This window comes from Myxocyprinus asiaticus, chromosome 18, assembly GCF_019703515.2.
Source record: "Myxocyprinus asiaticus isolate MX2 ecotype Aquarium Trade chromosome 18, UBuf_Myxa_2, whole genome shotgun sequence".
NCBI classification, from domain to species: Eukaryota; Metazoa; Chordata; class Actinopteri; order Cypriniformes; family Catostomidae; genus Myxocyprinus; species Myxocyprinus asiaticus.
In genome coordinates, this window is record NC_059361.1 from 23,736,951 (window position 1) to 23,764,689 (window position 27,739).

Here is a 27,739-nt window from a genome sequence, read left to right on the forward strand (position 1 = left end):
CTCTGACCCTACTAGATCTATGCCTCCACAGAATTATTAATTCCTTTTCCAAGTTCTCAGGTTACAAAGTGAATTGGTCTAAATCCGAAGCTTTGACTCTGACAGTGTACTGCCCGGTAACAGCTTTCAAGCCGGCCGCCTTCCAGTGGCCCAAACAGGGCATTAAGTATTTGGGTATTTTATTTAGAGCAAATTTGTCTGATTTAGTTAGAGTTCATTTTGACCCTTTAATTAAAAGGTTCGAGCGATGTGGGCAGGTAGGCTTCATTACATTTATTGATGATTGGGAAGGTTAATGTTATTAAAATGAACTGTATTCCAAAATTCAACTACCTGCTACAGGCACTCCCTATAGATGTTCCCCTCTCTTATTTCAAGCAATTTGATAGCATGGTGAAGTCTCATTTGGAATGGTAAGCACCCAGATTACATTTCAGAAAACTGCATAGGCCGATTGACAAAGGTGGGCTAGGCCTACCCAAGATTTTGTTTTATTATTATGCGTTCGGTCTCAGACATTTGGCTCATTGGTTGCTTCTACGTGAAAAAGCCCCTCCCTGGTTTTGTATTGAACAGGAAGTCCTTGCCCCTATTTTGCCATTGCAAAGCATTTCTATAAATCTAACCAGAGAAGTTAAATCACACCCCGTTATTTCACATTTGCACTCGGTATGGACAAAAGTGTCCAGAGTGTTTAATTCAGATATTCATCTAAATGTTGCCTCGAGCTTATGGCTAAACCCCAAACTATGCATTAATAAGTCCCCTATCTGTTGGTCAGAGTGGATTGCGAGGGGGGTTAATACACTCTGTGACCTAAATGAGAGTAGTGTATTGAGATCCTTTGAAAATATGGTTCAACATTTTGGGATCCCCAGATCTCAGTTTTTTTAGGTATCTACGGCTGCGCCACTTGCTCTGTACTATTTTTGGGAATAACATACACCCCCCTAAAGCAGCAGATACTCTAGAAGAGGTGATTACTGCTTTTGGAAAAGGTCATTAGCATCGGTGTATTTACTCCTTGTTAATCAGAGTCTGGGGGACGGAGCCTCAACCACTCTGAAGAGATTATGGGAGAAAGATTTAAACTTGGAATTGGAGGAGGGAGAATGGGCTAGGATTCTAGAGACGCAAGGGTGCGCCTTCTACAATTCAAGATTTTACATCCGTTCTATTGGACCCCCTCTATATTGAATAGGCTTGGTCTTAAAGACACACCCACATGCTGGCGATGCCAATCAGAGGACAGAGATATTGACGGAGATATAACCCAAGTCTTTTGGGGGTGTGTTGAGATACAGAAGTTTTGGTTAAAGGTTCATAGTCTGGTGTGAGATGTGTTAGGCACTCGGGTATCATTTTTCCCCAGGCTCTGTATCTTGGGCGATGGGGCGGTCATCGACATTAAAAGTAGACATAAAGAGTTGGGTCTTAACCAATGTCATGATCGCCAGGCAGATTATTTTAAGAGCTGGAGGTTGGCTGGAGCACCCTCTTTTCAGGAGTGGTGCTTGGAGATGGGAAGGGTGGCGGCCTTTGAAGAAGGGGCATTTAGAAGAATGGGGAGGTACAACATGTTCGTGGAGAAATGGGGCGGGTATCTGTCATTTATGGATATGTGATTATTATTATTATATTTGTTTATCTATTTATTTTTTTGTGCGTGTGTGTGTCTATATCATTTGAGACCACTGTGATGTTGTTGGGGTCAGGGTGGGATTGGGAAGGGGAGGGATAATAGTGGGGGTTAAGATTGATTCTGTGTATAAATGTTTTGTTTTACTTTGTTCATATATGTGAATCAATAAAAATTGTTAATCTGAGAGAACTTGATTGTTGTAAAATCTAATTTACATGAGTTATGGGATCACATTTACATCCAAATTGTAATTAATCAGCATGGAATGAAACCCAAACCTGTAAATGTAGGCTATAAACTGCTTAAATGACCTGGATTCTGTCAGATTTATATTTGAAAATATAGTACTGTTTGTGTGCCTGCCACTGCGTATAACTTGCATCACACACAACAGAAGTCTTATTTCAAAAAGTGGATGAGTAGTTTACTCCAATATTTATGCTGCTTCATAAAAACCTAAATCACAAAATGTTGTGTTGAAAAATGTGTTTATAGTGCAATCTCTCTGTACTTTCAGCTCAGTCCAGAGCTGAAAAAAAAAGACTATTATATTAAATATAAAAATTATGTATTATATATATATATATATATATATATATATATATATATATTATTCTCTCTTTGTTTCCTTCCTTTGCTCTAGCCTCTCTACTAAATTGGCAGTGTGATAATATTGCAAATATTGTTGACTTGTTGACAAAACTGCTTATGTTCCTCATTCGTACATCTCTTTGGATAAAAGTATCCGCTAACTGACTAAATGTAAATGTAAAAAATGTAAATGCTATAATAAGTTCAGTGCTGAAACTCTACTTGCAGCTATGCTTCAGCTACAGAAACTTCTGTTTATAGAAGAAAATATAAGATATGGATTCATCTAGTCCAATAATCCAATACGTTGGGGATTTTCCTGCTTGAGCTGTGTGAGTTGAACATGCTGAACACCGTCAAAATAAACCGCTATTCAAACGCATCCTATTTATACATGAGATTAATCACTATATCCACAACATACATGAAATAGTACAATTTACAGACAATGAAGCGAGTGAACAGGTAAACTTGAACCAAATTACGCACTAAATATTGCGTTTATGCATAACTTGCCTTGTGTATACGCTGTTTCTGTAAAAAACACGCTACGTGCAATGCCATATTCTAAACGGGTTAAACACGGAAAATGAATATAAGTCTTTAAACTAAGCATGAAGAATTCAGGATACAGTAGACTAACTTCTAAACAGTAGCTAATGCTTCAGCATTTTCATTATATGTTATATTTCAGGAGCTCAGGTTTTCAAAACAAGGACAGTTATACAGTTTTTTTGTGTGTAGCCTCTCTTTTATATGTTTAATATATGTTTAAATTAAGAAAATGTTTGAATATTTGAATAAAGTTTGGTCTGTTGCAGTTAGACACGTTATCATCAACTAAAATATATTATTTTTGTTGACAAAGTATATGCCATTTTAGTCAGAGTAAAACTGAATATAAAAATGAATATCAGGAAGAAATACTGACTACTTTTAAAGGACATTTTTGTCAAAAGACTAAAACTATGACTAAAGCAAAACTCTGTGTGAAAATTTACATTGGCTACACTTTAGCTATGCTGCTTACACCTGAAATACGGGCACCAACATAGAGGTGTTCAGCCGTGACGACAATTTGTAGGTGAACATGGAAGTCTAATTCGGCATGGGTTCCCTCGGGATTTTCCAAGGGGTTTTTATAATGGGGTTTTGGAATTAATGAGAAAAATAAGGTCTGTGGTAAACATTACTTGACGATACGTGGATGTTTTTTTCTATAGCATAAATGACACACAGTCATACCTCAAACACAAATTTTGAAGCCACTATGTGTTTATTTTATTTTTTTTAATATATGAAATTCAATATGGCTTCAAAATTCACGTTTGAGGTATGACTGTGTAATTTGTGCTGTAGAATAAAACATTCACGTATCGTCAAGTAATGTTTACCACAGACCTTATTTTACTCCTAAGTTGAAAACCCCATTATAAAAAGCCGTACGAAAATCCTGAGGGAACCCATGGTGAATTCTCTTCCGGGTTTTTGGACTATAAGCTGAACAGCTCTATGAATAAACACTGCTAATGAGTGAGGTGTGATCCATTTTTCAATAATTTCTGATCATCCTCTCTCTCTCAAACTCTGGCACACACAAATGCCAATACTCAAACACACCTTCTTCAGCAAGCTCGGTCATGTGTGTGTCCAATTCATTCACTCCCTCTGCTTCCAGGTAGCTCCAAAACTGGAAGAGCGTGAGCATTTCTTTGGCCGCACCTCCACCACGCCTTGGCAGCTTTCTCTCCAGGACCCGTTCCACCAGACGCAGAAACACTATCACACACACACACACAGGTTCAGTGTCACCACTTTATGAAATCTCCTAACAGACATCAGTCTAATTTACTAAGGGTCAAAAGATAATTTAATATGACTAGTTGGAATGTAGACACCTTTGATTGCACCAGGGATCATTAGAAACAATTATTAGCAATCAATACTCCTGAGTGATGAAATACTGGAAGTTACATTTTTATGTTGATTAAAGGACTGAACAGCTATTTTAATTTATAAACCAATTTCCCAATAACTCATCTGCAATGCTTGCTTAAGCATTAAAACATACAGGACTCTTTATTCTTTTTCTGTCATGGTAGGGACTTCCCATTGACTTTCCATTAATGTTTTTATACTGAGGTATTTATATTTCCTATTCCTTAATCAACTACCCCTAAACATAACCCTCATACAAACCCTTATGCATATTCAGATTTGAATGAAAACATTAATATGTTTAAGCCATTTTCCTTGTAGGGACCGTGTGCTGGTCGTCACAGTGTAGGTTATTTCAGGTTTTAATATTCTTGTGGGGACATCACAATATAGAAATTACCTGACGCCCACACACATACCTGTGTCTGCAAAGCCGGCTCCTCTCTCTGGGAGTTTGCTGGTGTAAGCATTGCTGAGCGCCTGTAAGAAAGCCTCTGTGGAGGTGCTGTACACACTGTAGCCATCCGTGCACTGCCGCCATAGCAACACAGCCCCTTGGCACTGATCTAATTGAGGAACAACTAAGAGAATGAAAGAAAAAAATTATATATAATAAAAAAATATATTATTTTCCAAGCATTACAATTTATAATCTAACATGTTTGAAAAATGCAGTATAATGAGGAGACTGAGACACAAATAACACTACAGTAAAATCCTGCAAATATATACAGCAGATAACACTAAAGTAATATAAAGTCTACTATAAAACTAAATAAAATCTCCTCTAAAACAAATCTTGTGAGACCTACCCTCCTCTGGTTGTCTGACTCCGCCCCTTGAGTCCTTGACAACCCATCGTATGAGCTCGAGGACTCTAGCCTCCCTGAGGAGACGGTCCAGAGCATACATCTCCCCGCAGCGCAGAGGCCCAAATGTGCCTAACCTCTGTTTACAAAAACAACATACAGTGCATAAATAAAAATGCACTGTTAAAGAAATAATTTACCCAAAAATGAAAATTCTGTCATCATTTACTCACCCTTATGCCATCCCAGATGTGTGACTTATTTACTTCTGCAGAACACAAAGATTTTTAAAAGCAAATCTCAGCTCTGTAGGTTCATACAATGCAAGTGAATGGAGACCAAAACTTTGAAGCTCCAAAAGCACATATAGGCAGCATAAATTAATCCATAAAGTCCCAAATATACTCATACACATACAAGTACGTGAACGCAGACAAACCTTGCTATGCAAGCTCGATTTCACATGTCGTTGCGTTGCAGCAAGGGGCGCTAGAGTGGATTTTCTTCTTTCAATCAACAACTGTCATGGCGGACTCAGGCAGCAATTTCAGTTGAAACTTTTTTTAAATACATACGACTTTTTGTCCCCAGTCCATTCAAACGAACTTGTTTTTTCTCCGTGTCTCTCCCCACTCCTCAACTATCAACTCATCTACCACATCGGGGCTGCATCCGAAAACATAGGCAGCTGACTTGCTGCTTAATCAGTTAATGGCTTAACTGACAGCTGTTTTGAATGAATGGAACTCTTAAGGAACTGGTCTCCGAACAGTTTAAAAAGCACCTTATTTTCATCCTGCCTCCGAAGGCAGCATTTTCCTGGTTTCAGACGCACCACCGGTTTTGTGGTCACACCTAAAAAAATCTATTGCCCTCTGGTGGTATGAGGTTTGTAACCACCAGAGCAATGTAAGAGCGCACGTAATGTATGTATAATGGGACCATGCATTGGCCAAGCGCTCGCGTCTGAGTTTGCGTACTTGCGAAACAGATCAATATTTAAGTACTTTTTACTATAAATCTTCACTTTCACTTTCACATTCTGCTTATTTTGTCCTTTGGCAATTCACATTCTTTGTGCATATCGACACCTACTGGGCAGGGAGGAGAATTTACAGTAAAAGAGGACTTAACTATTGATCTGTTTCTCTCCCACACCTATCATATCACCTCAGAAGACATGGATTTAACCACTGGAGTCGTATGGATTACTTTTATGCTGCCTTTATATGCTTTTTGGACCATTAAAATTTTGGCCACCATTCACTTGCATTGTATGGACCTACAGAGCTGAAATATTTTTCTAAAAATCTTTGTGTTCAGTAGAAGAAAGAAAGTCATACACATCTGGGATGGCATGAGGGTTAGTATTTTCATTTTTGGGTGAACTATTCCTTTAAATATTTACCAGTTATCCCCAAGAAATTATTGGGGCTTTGAAAACTATGAAAATGGAAAACAGCAAAAATTCTACTGGAGACAACATGATGGAGAGCAAATAAATGTGCAGACATCAAGTTTACAAAGCCCATTTAATTTAGAAACAATTACCTTTAACAAAAAATTATCAAAATGTACCATGATAATACTATGGTTGTTTGGACATAATAACACCATGTTTTTTGAGGTAGAACTGTGATATTCTTTAAAGTACCTTGGAGTATCATGTACATACCATTGCACATGACTATAGTAAACATTCAGTACCAAGTTAAATATCAAAGAACCATGGTATTACCATAGATATAATCAATGTACCAAATGACTTTTCATAAAAACTTTTCATTCTTCTTTTGTTTTAAATTTATTTATTTTTATACTTCTGGTCACAGGATATGTGAAACCAAACATCCTTATGAAGTAACTGACCAGTAGCTGAGAGCTGCAGTTCTTCAGATGAACCAGTAGGGTGTGATCTAGAGCTGGGCACCCTGTGCTGAGAGGATCAGAGGAAGTGTCCCAACATCCCACCTCACAACCCTCATCCTCCCCTGCACTCTCCACAGCCGCAGGCCGCACCTCAGTGCTGTATCCATTACAACACACACATATGAAGCCAAACACATGTCAGATAAGAGGCGGAGGGAAATGGTAGTAAGTCATACAATACTTTCAAAAGTTTTAAAATCATTTACTCAAACTGAAGTTTTTAAACAGCTGTCCTTCTAAATTTAAGCACTAGGTGGCAGTAGAGTACCATAACATTATAAAGAGATGTGCTTTGAGGAAAAACCTTGCTTAAAAATGTTTTCTCTTTTTTCAACAATAACATACAACAAGAGAGCAGAAAGGTGAGACATTTTTCACATTCTGACCTGTCTGTCACACTTTGTCTCTCGCCATCCTCCTCATCTTCTTCCTCTTCCAGGTCTGCTGTATTGAGGAAGTCAAAGCTTCCAAGAGCAGTCTCAACTGTCAAACTGACACTGGACGAACGACTGCAACTCCGTACCTTCACATACACATGTAAACGCACAAACGAGGTCAATAAAACCATCAACATTCAAACAAACTTACAACTATTAATCTCCCTCTACTTTCACTAATAATAACAAGTGACAAACTGCTGATGTTAAAGTGAAATGTGAAAAATGTAGTCAATGTTTTTAAAAACTAAATTTGTATGCATATTAAACTGAAGGAAACACCAGAATTGGATGCTTAATGTTCGAGGACACTTGCATTGTAAGAGCATTTTACTGCAAACACAATCTTTGGTTTTTTTTTTTACAAATTGAGGTATGATTTGATATTTTTTTTCTGTGGTCATCTCCAGCATGCCCCAGATGCTGTCAATAGAGCTTAAATTAACATGGAATAGAAATTGGAACATTCTAATGGCCAGTCCTGGAAAAAGATGGTGATAGACACTGAACATTTTGTTTAGTCTATGACAAAGCTAACTTGTGTCAGGAAGACCTGCCCTCTATAGACAGAATGAAACAGTGAAACAAGAAAAACAATCTTAGATTAATTCTATTGTTCTACAGGCAAAGACTTAATCTTCTATCTCTGGGTCCAAAACTGGATCTGAGACTTTGATGGTTGTCATGAGTCATGGATATGTAAAAGTGGAACACCCAATGCCTGGTGGGAATTTAACATCTCATTCAGCCAGGAAGAGCATCACCCTATGTCTGTGAAGCCCCACTGAAAAGGACAGAAGCTAATGTAATGTTGCCTCTGCTTTCAACCTACTTGACATTTTCCACCTCATAAATGTTGATCAAAGGCAGTGACCTACACACAGTGCTGGGCAGATTACTTGTGAATTGTAATCAGGCACTGATTACAAATTACATGAAAAAAAAATGCAATCAGTAATGTAATCTCATAGATTTGAGGGGTAATCTAAACCAATTATGTTTGGATTATTTTCAGCCTAATTCTATTTTATTTGATGTGACATGCATTTGAGTAGGATAGCCTAATCGTTTTGACATAAAAGTACAGAGGAAGAAAATGTATTCCATTCTTTATTACTAACAAACAGAGCTCCTTACGACATTTTTAAAAAGTGCATTAAACATTACATGAATGAAATAATCTATCCATCGCCTATTCCAAAGATGAGGTGCAAGATATTATCATTTGAACAGCAAATATATTCTAAAAGAGCAGATTATTATAAAACAGTAGAGTTCCACTGAGTCACACAAGGAAAAACTGAGTCAAGTTTTATGCAATGGACTCCACTGCATCAGCAGCAACAGTAGAGCGATGGGCTTTGTTCCATATTGCTGCACATTTTGCAGTTGAACTATTGTGTACCCTTAGAGATGGCATCCACTAGATCCTTTGAAGCAATTATGTTCAATGTGTGAGCTGTACACCATCGGTGAGGTAGTCAGAAATATATGAATGAATGTTGCATTTATATAGCACTTTTTCGGACACTACACTCAAAGCGCTTTACACAGTGAACAGGGCACTCTCCTCAACCTCCACAGTGTGCAGTATCCACCTGGATGATGCGACGGCAGCCATAGTGCACCAGTACGCTCACCACACACCAGCTATTGGTGGAGAGGAGAGAGTAGAGTTATAGAGCAAATTTATGGATGGGGCTTATTAGGAGGCCATGACTGAGAAGGGCCAATGGGGGGAATTTGGCCAGGACACCAGGGTTACACCCCTACTCTTTTACGAGAAGTGCCCTGTGATTTTTAATGACCACAGAGAGTCAGGACCTCGGTTTTACGTATCATCGGAAGGACGGTGCCTTTTTACAGTAGTGTCCCGGTCACTATACTGGGGCATTAGGAATCACACAGAGTGCAGGGTGAGCACCCCCTGCTGGCCTCCCTAACACCTCTTCCAGCAGCAACCTTAGTTTTCCCCAGGAGGTCTCCCATCCAGGTACTGGCCAGGCTCAATCCTTGCTTAGCTTCAGTGGGCACCCGGTATTGAGCTACAGGATAATACAGGGAAATTGCACACAAAGACCTGATACTAGCTACTAGCCAGGTGGCTATAATTACACTGAAGACGGTCTCACTCAGCATTTTACCACATTTTAGGAGACACAGGACAAAAACATTACTGTGCAATGTAAACTCTGCCTTCTAAAACATAATATCCTGTCTACTGCAAACGATTCCACGTCAAATCTAAAGCATTTGGAGGCATGCTTGCATGTTTTCTCAACTTTACATTGCATATATAACCAACTCCCGATGAACACATTTAGATTATTATTGGAAGTATCACTCTGTGTGTCATATAACCTTGTTTCGCTATGTCTTTGGAAGGGTTTTGTCCATCAAAGGCTTCAAAATGCACAAATACACGTAATTTCATAGTCACAAAGTAAACCATACGTAAATGCCAAACTGATCGCATTAGTGTGGTAAAGTTAATTTTAGTTTCGCAAATTTATTAAAAAAAATAGGAAAAAGATTTGCACTTTTGCTTTTGTGATAACTTTGAGACCTTTTTTGTGAAGTTGATTCACAAAATATAACTGGTCTGATCTGCTGGCACACATGGATGGCGTTTGTAATGCAGAAATTGCGGGAGTAAGATCACGTTTGTTTAATGCACCTCTGGGCACCTGTCAATAATTCTAGAAAGTCTTTCATAAGAAATACCTGTTAAATTCAAACATATTCAATTCTGTTATTGATGGAGGGCCTAGAGCTCTATCAGCACCACAGGGGAAAACATGCAACTCCCTTCTTATTTTTACACCATGCAAAATACATTTGCATTCCATGCTTCTAAATTTGAGCCAAAAGCACTACTCAAACGATTAGACCATGCCTCCTCATGCGGAATAATTATGCAAGCAACTAAACACCGCTGATGTATAGCAGTAAAATGCATGCTCAAATGCATGTGACATGAAATCCAACGAATATGACATAACCTAACAAACAAGTTAGGTCAGAGGTAATCCAAATGTAATCAGATTAGATTAATCAAAAAATATAATTCAAGAGATTACGTTACTGATTGCAATTTTAGACATGTAATTTGTAATCAATAACAGATTATAATTTATAAGTAATCTACCCAGCACTGATATTACTGTATGTATAATGCAAAACATTCATAGACTTTTAAGTATGGCTTAAGGGTTTTCATATACTTTTAGGAGACACTGTATGTGCAAACAAATGAAAAACAAACACAAATTAATAACTAGGTAAGTAATTAACTTTGTCACTCACTGTTAGTGCTTCATCCAACAATTTCAGCTCTTGCTCCAAGACCTGCAGCTCTGGGAACTGGCCTCTGTAGTCATCAAGGGAGGACATAACTGCACTAAGGGCTTCCTCCACACTGCTGTCTGCTGATTGTGCTTCCATACCATCTGTGGGTCTAGTCTCTGCTAAAGAACCAGACCTCTTGGCTAGCACAATGTCTGTTTGTAACTTTGTGAGGCATGGCTCATGGCTCTGTGCTGAGAGATCAGTCCTAGATGCTCCAGTGTCCATCTGATGGGACAAGACAATAGCACTGGGGGAAGAGTCTCTCTCTCCACAGGTGTAGGAGACAGAGCTTGGCCTAGACCTAAGCTCTTTGTTAGCTTTTTCAGATATGACACAGGCTGTGGTTACAGCAGGAAGTCCCTGCTGCTCCTTGCAGGAGCTACTTTCTGGACAGTTCAGTGGCTCAACTGTGCAGGTTGGTTCACAGGTGGCTTGGACAAGAACAGCGCAGATCTCCTGAGTCTCTGGTACGACAAAACATGGTTCTGCTCTGTGGGGCTTATCCATGTCACTTACTGATATCAAAGAGACCACTGAAGTCACTTCAGTGGTCTCCAAGGATTCCCCAGTCAATCTATCTGTCAAAACACCATCTACACTGTTCTCGCTGATGTGGCTAAGAGAGCGGGAAAATCGGGGATGGCCGTTGGGCACTTCCTGTTTCACAGTGGCCTTAGTGGTAACTGTTATTTTGGCTGCTGGTTTCTTAAGATCCTTTTCCTCTTCCTCCTCCTCGTCCTCTTCTTTCTGATTGGCCAGGCGGGTGGGAGTAGAGGTTGCTGAGTGACGGGGGGCAAAAGAGATTTCAATGGCAGGAGGAGCAGTTTGTACCTCAGGCTGGACTAAGTTTTTATGTGCGTGACGCATTCCCAAGGAAAGCTGGGGACTGGATGAATCGTCTGAGGATTCAGAGGAATTTGACCACGCTGTTCCATTCTCCATCTCTTCCTGTCTCCTCAACATATTCTAATGGAAGAAAGAGATTATGAGAATTAAATCTAATTACGATATGATTACAATAATTTAAGCAAAGGCCTTTTTACATGACTCGCTTCAACATTCAAGCCAATTCCTTGAACTCTGCGGAGCAAACCGTCAAGCTACAGCATTACCGCCAGTGGCATGTTGAGCGCATGTCAATGGTTGTAACTAGGGCTGCAACTTAATGATTATTTTGATAATTGATTAATCTAACGATTATTAGAACGATTATTTGACTATTCAGCAATTATTGCAACGATCAATCATTAGCTTATAATCGATTATTCAGCTTGTGCCCCGACTTAAAAGTTGTAATAAACATGCTTACAAATAATAAAGAGGACAAAATCATCTTTTAAAAATACCTCTAAATGACATTCACTGAATTAAAGGGGAAAAAAAATACTTTATTAAGTTTAATTCAGTAATTCAGTTAGTTTTTGTCTTGTTTTCCATTTAAAATTGTCAAAAAATCCTTAAACAAGATACATTTATTGAGAAGTAACATATAAGATATTTAGACTTGCTTTAAGAGAATTATCTTAAATATAAGTGTATTTTGTATATAACTGTATTTTTTCCACTTGGTCATACTTCTGCGAGTGCAGTAAAGATACAAAATACACTTATATTCAAGATCTATTCTCTAAAAGCAAGTCTAAATATCTTATATGCTGCTTCTCAGGTGAATGCATCATTTTTTAAAGGATTTTAAATATTGTAAAATATTTGTATTTTTAATATTATATTCAACATTCTCTGATAAGACATTTTCTTCTGCAGTATAGCTCCTAAAGTAAATGTACGTTGTTTTTAAGAAGTTTTAGATTTTTATATTGGAAAACAAGTCAAAACAAAAACAAAAACAAATCAAAAATGTATTTTTTTTTGCAGTGTATAATGGGGCGAAGACTACCTCTCTCGCCTTTCTGTTCTCTTCAATCCATCTTTAACTCACAAAAAAATAAACTCTCTCTTATTAATAAAGCTGCGTATGACCAATTCTCTTCACGATAAGAAATGCACAGTGACATTTATTATGATTCAATAAGTCACGAGACATCACGTTAAAATCTAGCTGTATTAAGTGTGCGCGCTCGAGAGATGAGCGTCCCCGTGACAGAGTGTGCCTCAGCCGGGTGCAGTTTCAATCTCTCCCCCTTAGATCGGGACATTCGCGCAACTCATAGTAGAGGCAGTGACTGCACAGAGAAATGCCAGTTTTGGAGTTTGTAGTTATTTACATGACCTGCTTCCGTATTATTTGCACTTTAATAAAGCTATAACTGCATTTAAGATGTTACGCCGGGGTGTTTCCTTTAAAGCTGCTCGACATGCAAGTTTTGCTTCAGCTCCACTTATTCCACAACGAGAGTGCTTCTTTATTTACTTATTTTGTATTTTTGCATTATACTTCCCTCATATTTTGCGATCTACATCACCTGAAGCTGTTTGGAAAGTTTAGAGTGCATCTGGACTGTGAGCTGTGTAATTCTTCCTCTCCTCAGTCAGGGGCGAGCTGCAGTGCTGCTCTCACACGTCATCATTAGAGTTTAATTTGATCTCATGTTACGTTAAATGAGATCAAACGAATATTCGACAACAAAAAATTTTGTCGACAATTTTTAGTTGACTAATCGTTTCAGCTCTAGTTGTAATGCGACAAACAATATTAACTTTGACCCCATTCAGCCAGTGATTTCCAGGCAATTTGCATGATGTCTCATGATGTGGATGGTGCCAGTGTGAAATCAAAACTGGATGGAAGAGATACTGAGCAAATCTTAATATATTGGGTCCGTTCAAAAACATAGTAAGCTGCCTGGATTCCTGCTGCCTACATAGGCAGCATCCAAACTAAAAAATGGAGCCTGATGAATGACTGATTTGGAACACACTACCATAGGCAGCAATTCCACGTGCAGGAGACTCCCCCCTCCCCCCATCCAGTCTGATGAAGAGACAAGCACTTGCCCATCCTAAAGATCAAAAAGTACAGGCCCTGCTCGCCTCACAACTGATTTCGATACAGGTGACGTTAGAGGAACTATGCAACACTCTGATGAGCAAAAATATACATGGCACAAATTTTTTTTGGGGTAAAATAGTCAGTTTTCTATTATTTTAAACATTTTTTTATTAATATTTTTCAGTGTTGCTTTGTATGACATTTTTATGTATTTTATGTATGTTTTTATGCATTTTTATGTATTTTTCTACTGAGCTCACAGTGCATTCTGTGATCGCCTTACCCAGGGAAGGATACATACTAGGGATGCACCGATGTATCGGCTGCCAATATTTATCGGCCAATTATTGACCAAATAAAGACCAACTGCATATCGGTTATTAGCATGAAATCGGCAATATGAAATTATTATTTTTTTTTTTATAATTAATTAGTATCATACTTTGTAAAAGCTCTGTGAATTAAAATGCACAATGCAGAACTAATAATAGCCACAATATGTAGAAGGGTTGGCACTCCTAAGAACATGTAATATTTCATTTTTATTCTTTCTCGTTCTCAGGTTAATGCGGGGAAAAAACGACATAAACAGATGTGACAGTTGTGAAAGCGGAACTTACCTATTGGCTACATGATTAGGGAAACCATCCACAACACTTTAAATCCAGCAGACATTGGTATGATATCCATTAATGCTGCATGATTGATTGAATTAATATTTAAATTGCAATATGGCCTTGCGCGGTTACGAAATCTTAAAAGGCTGCATTTAAAAATATAGTCTGCATTCCGCGCTTCAGTCAGGGCTTCATTCAGCAGAAGTACAAATATTTTAATCAGCATTTTGTTAAAATCGGTATCGTATCAGCCATAAATGTTCATATAGGTGCATCCCTAATAAACGTTTGCAGGGTGAACTTCGACATCAGTGAATGGGAGTGAATGGGAGATCACAGCAAATATTATTTTCACTTACCCATTTGCTCCAAAACCAAAAGAAAAAATCCACAGTTATGTTTGAATGACTTTCCGGAAGAGGAAAAAAATAGAGAGTGGTGAATTAAGACAGTAAAATGGGAGAAGATGCCAAATTTACAGTCACTCTCTCAGCAGCTGTAATAGAACCTCCCTTGCAGCTGTGGTAATTTTTTTTTAAACTAATTCCAGGGTAATATAACACAAAGCATAATGTTATAAATTTACACTGAATATTTTAAAAATGTATAATATAAAAAAAATTGCAAGATTTACGCTGCTAAATAAGGTGGAAACGCGTCACCACAGTCTGTGAAAAAGGTCTATACTTACGATGTTTACTTCAAATTTCTCCAAAATGAGGTATCTTAGGAGGCAGCAAAATTAAGGTACCTATGTTTTGGAGCAGCCTTCACGTCGGGAGTACGCCTATGATGTCTTAAAATACTGCCCCGAAGGAAGCTCACTAGGTTTTGAAAAAAGACCCATTGAGATGTACGACACAATGTCAAAGCCATATGCTGATATTCATAAAATAATCACTTTATTATACACATTAGATATTCTATGTAAATTAATAAATAGCAAAATAGTAAAATCACACTTCTCTGATGCTGTATGCTTTTCTTGAGGAGGTCAAAGTGTAACATTTGAGTTGTGAGGTGCGTTGAAGCCCTGACACAATTCATTTGAAAGGGACTTACAGACCATAACAATAATTGTTTTTGTATTGACCAATGGCAGACAAGGGGAGTGTTTGGGAAACCTGTTTGAAATTGTACAAAAATCATAATTTTTCAGTACTATTTGGTTACGCTAGTGGCGGAAAACATTACACACTTCACTTTTAATACTGTTCTATATGGTCCATGTTGTGTGACAGACAGGCTAAACTAAATTAATGTACAGTATAAGAACTATGATGAGACAGCAGAGCTGTTAAAAGAGGAGGCGGCGAGTACAGCAGATGATGGGATTGTGTTCTCAGTCACTCAGCATTATCATGAATCTCCTAATACAGAGCTTCAGACTGGCATCAGGCCCAGAGAGCTAACATACTCCCTGCTCCCTCTAATTAACTTCTGCTTCAGCCAATCTCTGCCTCAATGGGAAAATGTGACCACCCTTCAAAACAATACCAGCAAGCACTTAATGTATTATGGACGGCTGGGACTTTGTTTTTGTGTAAATGCTTCTATTGTCACTCACAGTAAGACGGAATTCACTCAAACTCGGAATTCACACTAAAAACAACATGCACAAAAATTCTACTTGTTCAAATTAATAACAAGACAACTGACAGAAACTACAGGACAAAACTACAAATCACCACTACAAAAACGATTATTACCAAGATCAACTGCAGACACTAATAATTACTAGAACTATGATAGAAGTACCATACAAACCTGTTTTTCGTGCTCGCCATTGTTCTTGGCTTCAAGTAGTCACATCCATCCAGCCAACTACAGACTACTAACTAAAGCTATATGACTAGATAGTCACACTGGCACTATGGGCTGTCCACACTTACATGGCTGGAGGGTAGAGAGGAACCCAGGCGGACCGAAGTGACATCGCTGCATGAGCAGCTCTGAGTCAGTTTCTCTGTCAGCGTGTCTCGAAAAACATCCAGTAAGGACCAGCGATGTTTGGAAATCATGCTCCTTGGAGCTGTCTGCATGCAGTCAGTGCAAGGGGTGAGAGTGTGAATACTGACTGTCATCTAGAGATGTGCATGAGTACCCAAGTACTCATAATTAACAGCAATGATCAATCATGAACACAACAATAACAACAATAATAACTGCATGATTTTTTTTTTTTTTTTCAACTTCTAAACTGTTCAAACCGATTGAAATCTAGAAACTATCAACTTGCCAAAAGGCATTTTTTTGTAATTTTGTGAATGGTTACAGTGCATCAGACAGCAATACGCGTTGACACTGCAAATGGTTATTTCAGTCCAGGGGAGCCCATATGCTCAATATTTTTTATTTTTTTTTAAGAGAAGATTAGAATGCAGATAACTATTTTTAACTTGACAACATCTCAAAAAACATGAAATTATAAAAAAAAATGACACTTGATTGGACTGTTGACTTGAGTAACAAATGAACAAAATACCATTCCCTGCTGCCAACAAGCTAATGCTAGATCTCTTTTGGTGCAAGGCAATCTGAGCCAGCAAATCCAGATCAAGCCCAGCTTATCACATTGACCATCAATTTGTCTAACCGTCTGATTGAGTCTATTAGGACAAAGTTCGAGCTGATGTGAAATGGAGGCACTTATGTTTCCATGATCTTTAAAATATGTGATCAAGACGCTTCTTAGAAACAATAACTATCAAATCTATGTGGAGCAGATTGCTCTAAATTAAAAACGTAAGGGACTCTCCATTAGGACATGAAAGAGCAGAGTGGCATATTAACATTTTGGTGGTATGCACTTAGCAGAAATGTTTGGATTGAATCAATTCAAATCAAATGAAACATCCTTGAATATATTGGAAGCAAGAGTTATGAAAGCAGATGTATTCAGGGAACAAGAGAGATTTAAAAGGTTTGGTCAGTCGAAATGGAACAAGTATTAAGGAGGACAGACTCACATAGAAGGCCTGTTCCCGCAAAGACGGCGTGTCTGGAGGACTCTGGTTGTACGTGGAGAAGCGTTTGTTGACAGTAGGAGCTTTGTTCACGGTGCTAGCTGAAGATGACTGGTCATCTTTGTCAAATGGACTACAGAAGAAAAGAGAGAGAATGGCATCCGTGTTGATAGTGCATGTTACACAAATTTGTTAGGTTAAAACCAATTTTCTTTTAAATAACTTCAAGATATTTCAATGGTTTTGATATGATACCTCCAAAACAATCCCCAAAAGCTGTACTTACTTCCATGACACCTCTAGACTGAGTTTAATGGTGCCCAAGTCATTGATATCCACAGCTACAGTTTGGGGCAAGGCAGCAAACAGGTCCTTTGTCTCACACGAGACACTCCCTACCACCACATGATTGGCCAGGCTCTTCAGCTCTGTCACCTTAACAACCATATAGGAGAAATATATTTAGGAAGAAATTTTATCATTGGTTGAATGACTGATAAAATGTAGTACCTGCCAACTTTAGGAATCACTTCTTCCATAATGTCTGTAAGAAGCCCAACAGTTTTAAGATTAACTTGAAGACAAAGTAAAAAATGTAATGTATTTCCAAGTGACAAAGAATATTCAGTAGGAAATATAAAGGATAGGACTTTACATTATTTATCCCTGTCCAAGTTGTCTCAAATTAGCAGAAATGTTGTGTCAGAGGTGGATTATTCTTTTTCGTTTTGAATAACTTGCACTGAAGCAGCATGCAGAATAAGACTAAGCATATTTATTATAGCAGAAAAGAGGGGTGGGCGATAAAACAAAAATCTTATATCACGATATGAATAATAATTTTATATCACGGGGGGCCTGGGAAGCTCAGTGAGTAAAGGCACTGACTACCACCCCTGGAGTTGTGAGTTCGAATCCAGGGCGTGTTGAGTGACTCCAGCCAGGTCTCTTAAGGAACCAAATTGGGCCAGTTGCTAGGGAGGGTAGAGTCATATGGGGTAACCTCCTCATGGTCGCTATAATGTGGTTCGCTCTCAGTGGGGCACGTGGTGAATTGTGCGTGGATGCCGCGGAGAGCATGGAGCCTCCACACACACTATGTCTCCGCGGTAACACGCTCAACAAGCCACTTGATAAGAACGCGCTCAACAAATCTCAGACGCAGAGGCAACTGAGATTTGTCCTCCGTCACCCGGATTGAGGCGAGCCACTACAACACCATGAGGACTTGGAGCACATTGGGAATTGGGCATTCCAAATTGGGGAGAAAAAGGGGAGAAAATCTGCATAACAAGGTAATGGAACTTTATAAAGGTGGAAAAGGATATAAAAAGATATCCAAAGCCTTGAAAATGCCAGTCAGTACTGTTTAATCACTTATTAAGAAGTGGAAAATTCGGGGATCTCTTGATACCAAGCCAAGGTCAGGTAGACCAAGAAAGATTTCAGCCACAACTGCCAGAAGAATTGTTTGGGATACAAAGAAAAACCCACAAGTAACCTCAGCAGAAATACAGGCTGCTCTGGAAAAAGATGGTGTGGTTGTTTCAAGGAGCACAATATGATGGTACTTGAACAAAAATGAGCTGCATGGTCGAGTTGCCAGAAAGAAGCCCTTACTGTGCCAATGCCACAAAAAGCCCGGTTACAATATGCCCGACAACACCTTGACACACCTCACTGCTTCTGGCACACTGTAATTTGGAGTGATGAGACCAAAATAGAGCTTTATGGTCACAACCATAAGCGCTATGTTTGGAGAGGGGTCAACAAGGCTTATAGTGAAAAGAATACCATCCCCACTGTGAAGCATGGTGGTAGCTCACTGATGTTTTGGGGGTGTGTGAGCTCTAAAGGCACGGGGAATCTTGTAAAAATCGATGGCAAGATGAATGCAGCATGCTATCAGAAAATACTGGCAGACAATTTGCATTCTTCTGCACGAAAGCTGCGCATGGGACGCTCTTGGACTTTCCAGCACGACAATGACCCTAAGCACAAGGCCAAGTTGACCCTCCAGTGGTTACAGCAGAAAAAGGTGATGGTTCTGGAGTGGCCATCACAGTCTCCTGACCTTAATATCATCGAGCCACTCTGGGGAGATCTCAAACGTGCGGTTCATGCAAGACAACCAAAGACTTTACATGACCTGGAGGCATTTTGCCAAGATGAATGGGCAGCTATACCACCTGCAAGAATCTGGGGCCTCATAGACAACTATTACAAAAGACTGCACGCTGTCATTGATGCTAAAGAGGGCAATACACAGTATTACGAACTAAGGGTATGCAGACTTTTGAACAGGAGTCATTTCATTTTTTTCATTGTTGCCATGTTTTTTTTATGATTGTGCCATTCTGTTATAACCTACAGTTGAATATGAATCCCATAAGAAATAAAAGAAATGTGTTTTGCCTGCTCACTCATGTTTTCTTTAAAAATGGTACATATAACTGGCTCCACTTTTGTTAGAAGTTTAAACTGAATCATTAAAGAATGGAAAGCTTCCTCCAACCATGACGCAAGCCCGGATCAGTCTGATTCTTAAAAAGGACAAAGTTCCAAGCGAGTGTGTATGTAAACTCCAACTAGATGTAAAAATATTGTCAAAAATGTTGGCTAACAGATTAAGTAAGGTTATGACATCTCTTATACATATAGATCAGGTGGGATTTATTCAGGGTCGCAGCTCTTCTGATAACATCAGGCGTCTCATCAATATCATGTGGTCAGTAGTGAATGATTAATCTCCGGTCGCTGCCATCTCACTTGACGCCGAAAAGGTGTTTGATATGGTAAAATGGGATTATCTTTTTAAGATTTTGGAAATATATGGGTTCAAGAGTACATTTATTGGTTGGATTAAGTTACTTTATAGACACCCTGTAGCAGCGGTACAAACAAATGGATTAAATTCAGATTTATTTACTCTGGATAGGGGCACTCGGCAGGGCTGCCCTCTTTCCCCTTTATTGTTCTGTCTTGCCCTAGAACCATTAGCAGCCGCGATAAGGGAGGAGGATGATTTTCCAGGGGTGGTGGTGGGAGGTGTGGCGCATAAGCTTCTGCATTACGCAGATGATATTTTATTATTTGTCTCTGAACCCACTAGATCTATGCCTTGCCTCCACAGAATTATTAATTCCTTTTCCAAGTTCTCAGGATACAAAGTTAATTGGTCTAAATCCGAAGCTTTGGCTCTGACAGCGTACTGTCCAGTAACGGCTTTCCAGCCGGGCGCCTTCCAATGGCCCAAACAGGGCATAAAGTATTTGGGTATTTTATTCCCAGCAAATTTGTCTAATTTAATTAGTGTTAATTTTGACCCTTTAATAAAAAAGATTTTCGAGCGATGTGGGCAGGTGGGCTTCATTATATTTATCTATGATTGGGAAGGTTAATGTTATTAAAATGAATTGTATTCCAAAATTTAACTACCTGCTACAATCTCTCCCTGTAGATGTCCCCCACTCTTATTTCAAGCAATTTGATAGCATAGCGAAGTCCTTCATTTGGAATGGTAAGCGTCAAGGATTACATTTTAATAAGTTACATAGGCCGATTGACAAAGGAGGGCTAGGCATACCCAAGATTTTGTTTTATTACTATGCGTTCAGTCTCAGACATTTGGCTCATTGGTCACTTCTACCTGAGAGAGCCCCTCCCTGGTTTGTTATTGAACAGGCAGCTCTTGCCCCTATTTCACCATTACAAAGCATCTCTATCAAACTAATCGGAAAAGTTAAGTTACACCCCGTTATTTCGCATTTACACTCGGTATGGACTAAAGTGTCCAGACTGTTCAAATTGGACACTTATTTAAAAGTTGCCTCGAGCATATGGCAGAACCCAAGATTATGTATTGGCAAGTCCCCTTTCTGCTGGCCACAGTGGATTGTGAGGGGGGTTGCTACACTCGGTGACCTATATGAAAGTGGAGTGTTGAGATCATTTGAAAACTTGGTCCAACATTTTGGGATCCCCAGACCTCAGTTTTATAGGTATTTACAATTGCACCACCTGCTTTGTACTATTTTTGGGAGTAGCACACACCCCCCTAAGGAGGTAGATGCTTTGGGAGAGGTGACTGCAACTTTTGGAAAAGGTCATGAGGCATTAGTGTACTACTCCCTGTTAATTCAGAGTATGGGGATGGAGCTTTAACTTCTATTAAGAGATTATGGGAGAAAGATTTGAATTTGGTATTGGAGGAGGGAGTGTGGACTAAGATTCTGAAAAATGTCAAGTCTGCATCTAGAGATGCAAGGGTTTGCCTTATGCAATTTAAGATTTTACAAAGATTTTATTGGACCCCCTCTAGATTATATAGGCTTGGTCTTAAAGACACACCCACCTGCTGGCGATGCCAATCAGAAGTTGGAGACACAACCCATGTTTTTTGGGGATGCGTTAAGATCCAAGATTTTTGGTTAAAGATTCAGAATTATTTGCGTGACATTCTGGACACTCAAATTTTACTTTGCCCCAGACTTTGCATTTTGGGCGATGGGGAAGTTATAAATTCGGGGGACAAATACATAAAAAATTGGGTTCTGACTGGCGTGATGATTGGCAGACAAATTATTTTAAGGGGATGGAAGTCAGACGGAGCGCCACCATTTCAAGAGTGGTGTGCGGAGATGGAGAGGGTGGCGGCTTATGAGAAGATGATAGAATATGATATTTTTCAGGAATTGGGGTAGGTATTTGGCAGTTTTGGAGGACTCTAGGGGAAGGGATGAGGAGGGAGACGTTTAGTTTAATTATGCATGTTTATTATATATTTTATTTTTTATTTATTTATTTTTTATTTTATTGTTTGTGTGTGTGTATTACTTTATGTGACCACAGGGGTGTTCTTTGGGGTAGGGTGGGGTTGGTGTTTGGGGAAGGATGTTAATGAGGGTTAAAAGATAAATGTTGATTCAGTGTGTATATGTTGTTTTTTTCTTTGAATCAAAATGTCAATTACAAAAAAAAATGGTACATATATTACCAATTCTCCAAGGGTATGCAAACTTTTGAGCACAACTGTGTGTATATATATATATATATATATATATAAAAACACTTCATTAGGTTCTCAAGCGAGAGAGCGGGATAAGGGGCAGCCGGAGACGCTGGTTCGACCACATTGCATGTGTGTCTGTTTATATGTGTAAGTTCATTGTTTAAGTTCATTTATGCATTAAAAGTTTATGTTGATTGTTCAGATTGATCTTTTAACTGTTTGGCCATGTGTCCACCAAAGCATTTTTTGCCAGCTGAAAGGAGGAGGAGGAGGAGCGGTTCTGTCCGCAGGGGGAGGAGCAAGCTGGCGTCCACCAGAGGGCGGAGGAGTGGTTGAGGACCGGGCGACAGCGCATCCAGGAGTCGGTGAGGAAGTTCTTCTCTCTCTCTCTCTCTCTCTCTCTCTCTCTCTGTGTGTGTGTGTGTTTCCGCTCGCCCTTTCCCTCTCCCCACACCTCCCTTTGTCTCTCCCCTGGGTTCACAGCAGGTGGGGTGGACCACTGGCTGACAGAATGGCCAGAAGGGCAGCGTCTCCCCTCCAGAGGGGGGGAGTTAGACAGACTGGTGGCACCCCGGCATGAATCGGGCGGGGGAGGAGTGTGACGAGGAGGAGGGTGTGGCAGGGCCGTATTAAGTAGCGCAAGTGATCCCGTTCTGCACTCTCCTGTCTCTGTCCCTGTCAAACGGAAGCAATCTGGACTCCCGCGCACTTGCATGCTCCAGAGACTGTAATTGAATTTGCTTTGGCGGCCCGAAATTTCGCTTGGGCGACCGCCAAAAAATGGTCAGTTCCTGAAAAAACATGTTTCTTCAATTCTCTGTCTCACGTGAAGCAAGCGCCTTCCTCCTTGATTTCTCCAAAATGCGTTGCCGATTTTGCGTAACCGTGATAGAGACTATAATCCAAAATGTATACCGGTTGTCAAATTCGGTTTACCGTGTCTACCGGTATATGGCCCACCACTAGTAGTAAATGGGGTCAATTTTGATTTCATGTTGTCTTTAAATGCTGTTCATGCTCATAGTTACGATGGCTGGAAATTGCCAGACCTCCCGATTCGATATTACAATCGTATTTATCTGCTGATTCGATATGTATTGCAATTTTTAAAGTGTTGCAATTCTTGTGATTTGATGTTATGATATATTTAGCTGTGTTAACCCCTTTTTTCTAAGAAAATAAAATGTTTATTGAAGAATAGTTCTGTCTGACATGACAATTGCTTGACTCTGTAATACAGAATTTGCAGGTAACAGGTAGGGGAGTGCAAAACTACCAATTTTCTTATTAGTCAGAATCTGCAGAATGACTCCTGAAAAATACTCTCCACAACACCTCACAAATAAACCTGTGGACATGCATAATAACAGGAACATTACCCACAGCAGAGGATTTAACGTCTGAACAAGAAGCGCTTTGATGGCTGTAGCAGCGGTGCATTAAAGGACTAAACTAGAATTATTGTGAAAACCTGTTCATGTAGAACTCTGCACAAATATAGCTTACTATCTATCTATTATTAGATTAGCATATTAATCTCAACATGTCTTTTTCCCCCCACCCATAATAGTTAGGATCAGGCATATTTACAGTCAGTCATATTTTTTCAAACAGAGCTCTCTCAGCTACTGTATCTAGTCACACAGCTCTTTGAAACGGACCCCACAGCTCCTTTTATATCTCTCAGGCATATAAAAAAAATACAATGACAAACATCAGCTGCATTCTATTCATTCCTCCCCCGGAGTCTCTCTCTCTCTCTTTTTTTCCAACCACTCTATTCTGTAAACTTCCTTTACTCTTTTCCAGTGCAGTCTTCCTCTCTATATCTCCCTCCCCTCCCATGCAGTTATGTGTCATGGGAGAGGAAAAACATCCAGCTGTTGTGCTGTTATGTGCATTAATGTCTCACAGATTGATGTGACTGTGATAGATTGTAAGTGAGGGACAGAGATAGAGCAAAACAGACAAGAGCAGAGAAGATATGAGTGAATGTGACTGTATATTCATACCTTTATAGACAGGAACTCTGTGATGAGGGGAAGGAAGACCATCTCCTCACTGTCCCACACTTGCTTGCCATTGATCTCAATCCGACCTCGCAGCTTCCACCGCTGGCGACCATACTTCATAAATATCTGTGGAGGAATGTATATATGGTATACAATGATATACGGTTAAAATAGCCCAATTAGTTAGTTGGTAGATATCGTAACCACACAATCTGGCTGCAGAAAGCACATTTATTTATTGACGGCAATTCAAATGATGCTGTGTATGAAATAATTTTTTTTGGAGGCAACATATAATTGCAAATATTTCAATACATTGCAGATTATGTTTTACCATGTCCAATTTTTAGAGGGCTCTTAAAAGCAAGAACAGACTTGTATTTTTCACTGTCTGTTATCATTTATGACTCATGTTATTTCCTTGAAAAAACCTGGCCTGCGGAACTGATTGGCCATGAGCAAATAAGGCAGATTTTAAATGAGTAGATCAGAGAGTCCTGTGCCAGCTGAGCAACTGTCATTGAGATAAATGGGAATGCTAAAAGCTTTCTCCAAGTATTATAGACATTCTGTTAACACATATCACATGCAAGGGCACAGAGACTGACTGAATCCTGAAGAGCATTCAAACAAGTTATTAAAATACTTGTCAAGTCGAGCTTTTAAACATGAAACAGACCATCCATTCTAGTAGGTGGAGAGGTGGAAGAAAAACTTTGCTTTTGTGTGCATTTGTACAGTAAAGGCAAAGAACAAAGTGAGCATAACAGATGGGCTGTAAAAAAAAACAAAAACAAGTCTTTGCCACCCACTCTCTCATCCATCTCGAGATTCTCGAGTCAATTTCTTCTTTTTCTCACCACCTCACTGCTGTCACATGTCTGTGGGTTCTTGCTGAGCAGACTGTGCTGACTCACTGCATTGACTGGCTTGTCAGTCACTCTGAAGCCCCTGCATGTTAAACAGGTGTGGCTGACATTAACATTCGCCCCTCTTTAATTATCCTCCACTTCCCCAAATCTGTTCTTCACAGCCCAAGAGCAGATGCCTAAAGGAGCACACTAGGAAACAGTGCTAATTCAGCACCTTTCTGTCTCTAAAGGCTCTAACTGTCTCTGTCTCTCTCTCTCTCTCTCTAGTAAAGTAAGTAGTCATTTAGCAGATGCTTTTAGACAAAGCTTGCTTAAAAGCACACTTGTTTCGACTCTTAGATCACCTCTTGCGAGTTCGAATCAACATCCTTATGTTAACCATTCCAGATCTTTAACTATTAAGCCACACCACCCCTATAGAAGTCATATCTGCCCATGACAACAGCACAAAGTAGATCTGTGACAATGGGTTCCTGTAGCTTGACTGGTAGAGTATGGATTTAGCAATGTAAAGGTCATGGGTTGATTTTCAGGAACACACATATTAATAAAATGTATAAATTTAATGTAAAGTCGCTTTGGATAAAAGCATCATCCAAATGCATGAATCTAAATGTTAATGATATCAAGACTTTTATCTTAATCTTAATCAAAGGAATCATGGGGAGTTGATGAACCTATTACACAAGAGAGAGCAGAAGCAGCTCACCTCATACTGATCTCCTGCACAGAGTCGTGCAAAACCCGCCAGGCCTGAAACAGAGTGAACAATTCATTGCTTAAGTACTGCAGAAAAATCACTTGCAGGAATGGTTCACCCAAAATGAAAATTCTGTTATTATTTACTCAACATGATGTCGCTTTAAACCCGTATTACTTTCTTTCTTCATTGGAACACAAAAGGCACATTTTTAAAAAGTCTTCACATTGTTTATTCACCATAATGAAAGTGAATAGTGACCCTGTCACACATTTAGTCACAGGACACAATAAGAACAATAAGGTTTGATGTTATCGACATCATATTTGACTTGATTTGAGAGTGAATAATGACTCTGTAGCAATTTTGTTTTGTTTAACATACAAAGTGATCGTATCCCTTCAGAAGATTTGGAATATAGTGCATGAGTTGTATTGATTACCAGGGTTGATGGAGAGTTTTTAAAATCAAATTTAAGACTTTATGACCTTTTTCAAGACCTGAACAAATAAAATGACTACCGTATCCCCATACCAAAACAAACCAACACAATCTCAAAATAAATAATGTATCAAAGACTCTTACTTAAACAGGCAGGGGCACACATTCAACATGGCCTTAACATTGCTTATCAGTAAAACAGAGTAGGCTTTATGCAAGTTTAAAATACTTAATACATGTTTTCCACATATATCACATTCAAATTCATTATATAAATAAAAACAAATTAGAGGTTGACCAATATTGGATTGTGCTTATTCGATAACGTGTTGAAAGAAAGCCAGTTAGTCTGCCAATAGTTTTTTAAACTTGGTAGCCTATATTAAATGTTCTTAGTCTTTCCTTCCTGTGATGGGGTGGGCCAGACAGAGGCTACAAGAGTCCAAATTTTATTAAATTCCAGATGCACTTTATGCAACTTTGAAATACACCAGTGGTCTCTTATTTTGAAATGTTCGCACTTCACTGCTTCCAGCTGCTCATTCAAACACATAGGGATATAAAATGTGCACTCCTACAATAATCTACAACGTATTACAATATAAACAATTAAAAGTAAACATTGTCATATTTCATCAACACTACATCATCATCATCAACATGTGATCATTAGTGATCACTTGTCATAAATTTCCGATATTGCTTAATGATTGTAATGATTAATGATTGTGTATTGACTGCTCTGCAACGGCTGAAAACACTCACAAGCCCCGCGCTCTTGGAGAAAATACAGTGCTGCGTTTTCACTTTGAAGGATGCACCACATGAATTTATTTAATTAAATTGTATTATTTTTAAGTTTGATAATCACAATAGTGCATATCACGAGTCTTGTCTTACCACCCCCAAATTTAAGACCTCTTTAAATAAAAATTAAGACTTAAGTTGTATCATTTAAGACTTTTTATGACCTTAAATTTTGGAAAACTGAATTTAAGACATTTTAAGACTTAAGGATCCGCAGGAACCCTGGTTACTTTTATTGTGGTTCTGTTTCATTCCTCCGAACTGCCAGAGATGGTGCTACAGTAGTGGATAATCGCAACGCCAGCCAGATAGTTCGAAAACATATACCAACGAAGCCACGTAGTGAAGCAAGCCGAGCTGAGGGAAATATAAGCCACTGCGGCTCGGCAACCCACCTCTTTCGCTTTCTCGACTTCGGATTAGGTCATGGAGTATTTTCATCGTCAATCGTCAGTGCAGCTTTCTCAAAGCAGCGAACATTCATCCTCCCAAGTTGTGACGATATGGGTTTGCATTGAATTGGATTGGATTATTTTTCTTCTTCACAACCGGGTCGATAGTTTTTAATTTTTCCTCATACGAAGTTCATATTTATATGTCGGTGTCACTGTGCCTCGGGGTTCTACCCAGGGGGGGTATCATCCGCGCTATTGTTTTTTTTATTACTGG

General features: G+C 39.1%; 1 protein-coding gene across 7 annotated transcripts in view; it reads right to left on the reverse strand.

Annotated features, from left to right (window-relative positions):
- The window catches only part of LOC127455951 (rho family-interacting cell polarization regulator 1-like), a 137,043-nt gene that overhangs the window by 14,916 nt on the left and 94,388 nt on the right, over positions 1-27,739 (reverse strand). For 6 of the 7 annotated variants that reach the window (XM_051724151.1, XM_051724157.1, XM_051724152.1 and 3 more), the window contains 10 exons: positions 25,832-25,875; positions 24,251-24,376; positions 17,514-17,662; positions 17,231-17,360; positions 10,653-11,660; positions 7,296-7,432; positions 6,850-7,006; positions 4,984-5,119; positions 4,591-4,752; positions 3,854-4,012 (listed from right to left, as the gene is read on the reverse strand). In XM_051724151.1, the coding sequence (XP_051580111.1) occupies positions 3,854-4,012; positions 4,591-4,752; positions 4,984-5,119; positions 6,850-7,006; positions 7,296-7,432; positions 10,653-11,660; positions 17,231-17,360; positions 17,514-17,662; positions 24,251-24,376; positions 25,832-25,875 (2,208 nt within the window). The remainder of the gene's footprint in view (positions 1-3,853; positions 4,013-4,590; positions 4,753-4,983; positions 5,120-6,849; positions 7,007-7,295; positions 7,433-10,652; positions 11,661-17,230; positions 17,361-17,513; positions 17,663-24,250; positions 24,377-25,831; positions 25,876-27,739) is intronic. The other variant, XM_051724155.1, reaches the window with a different exon arrangement.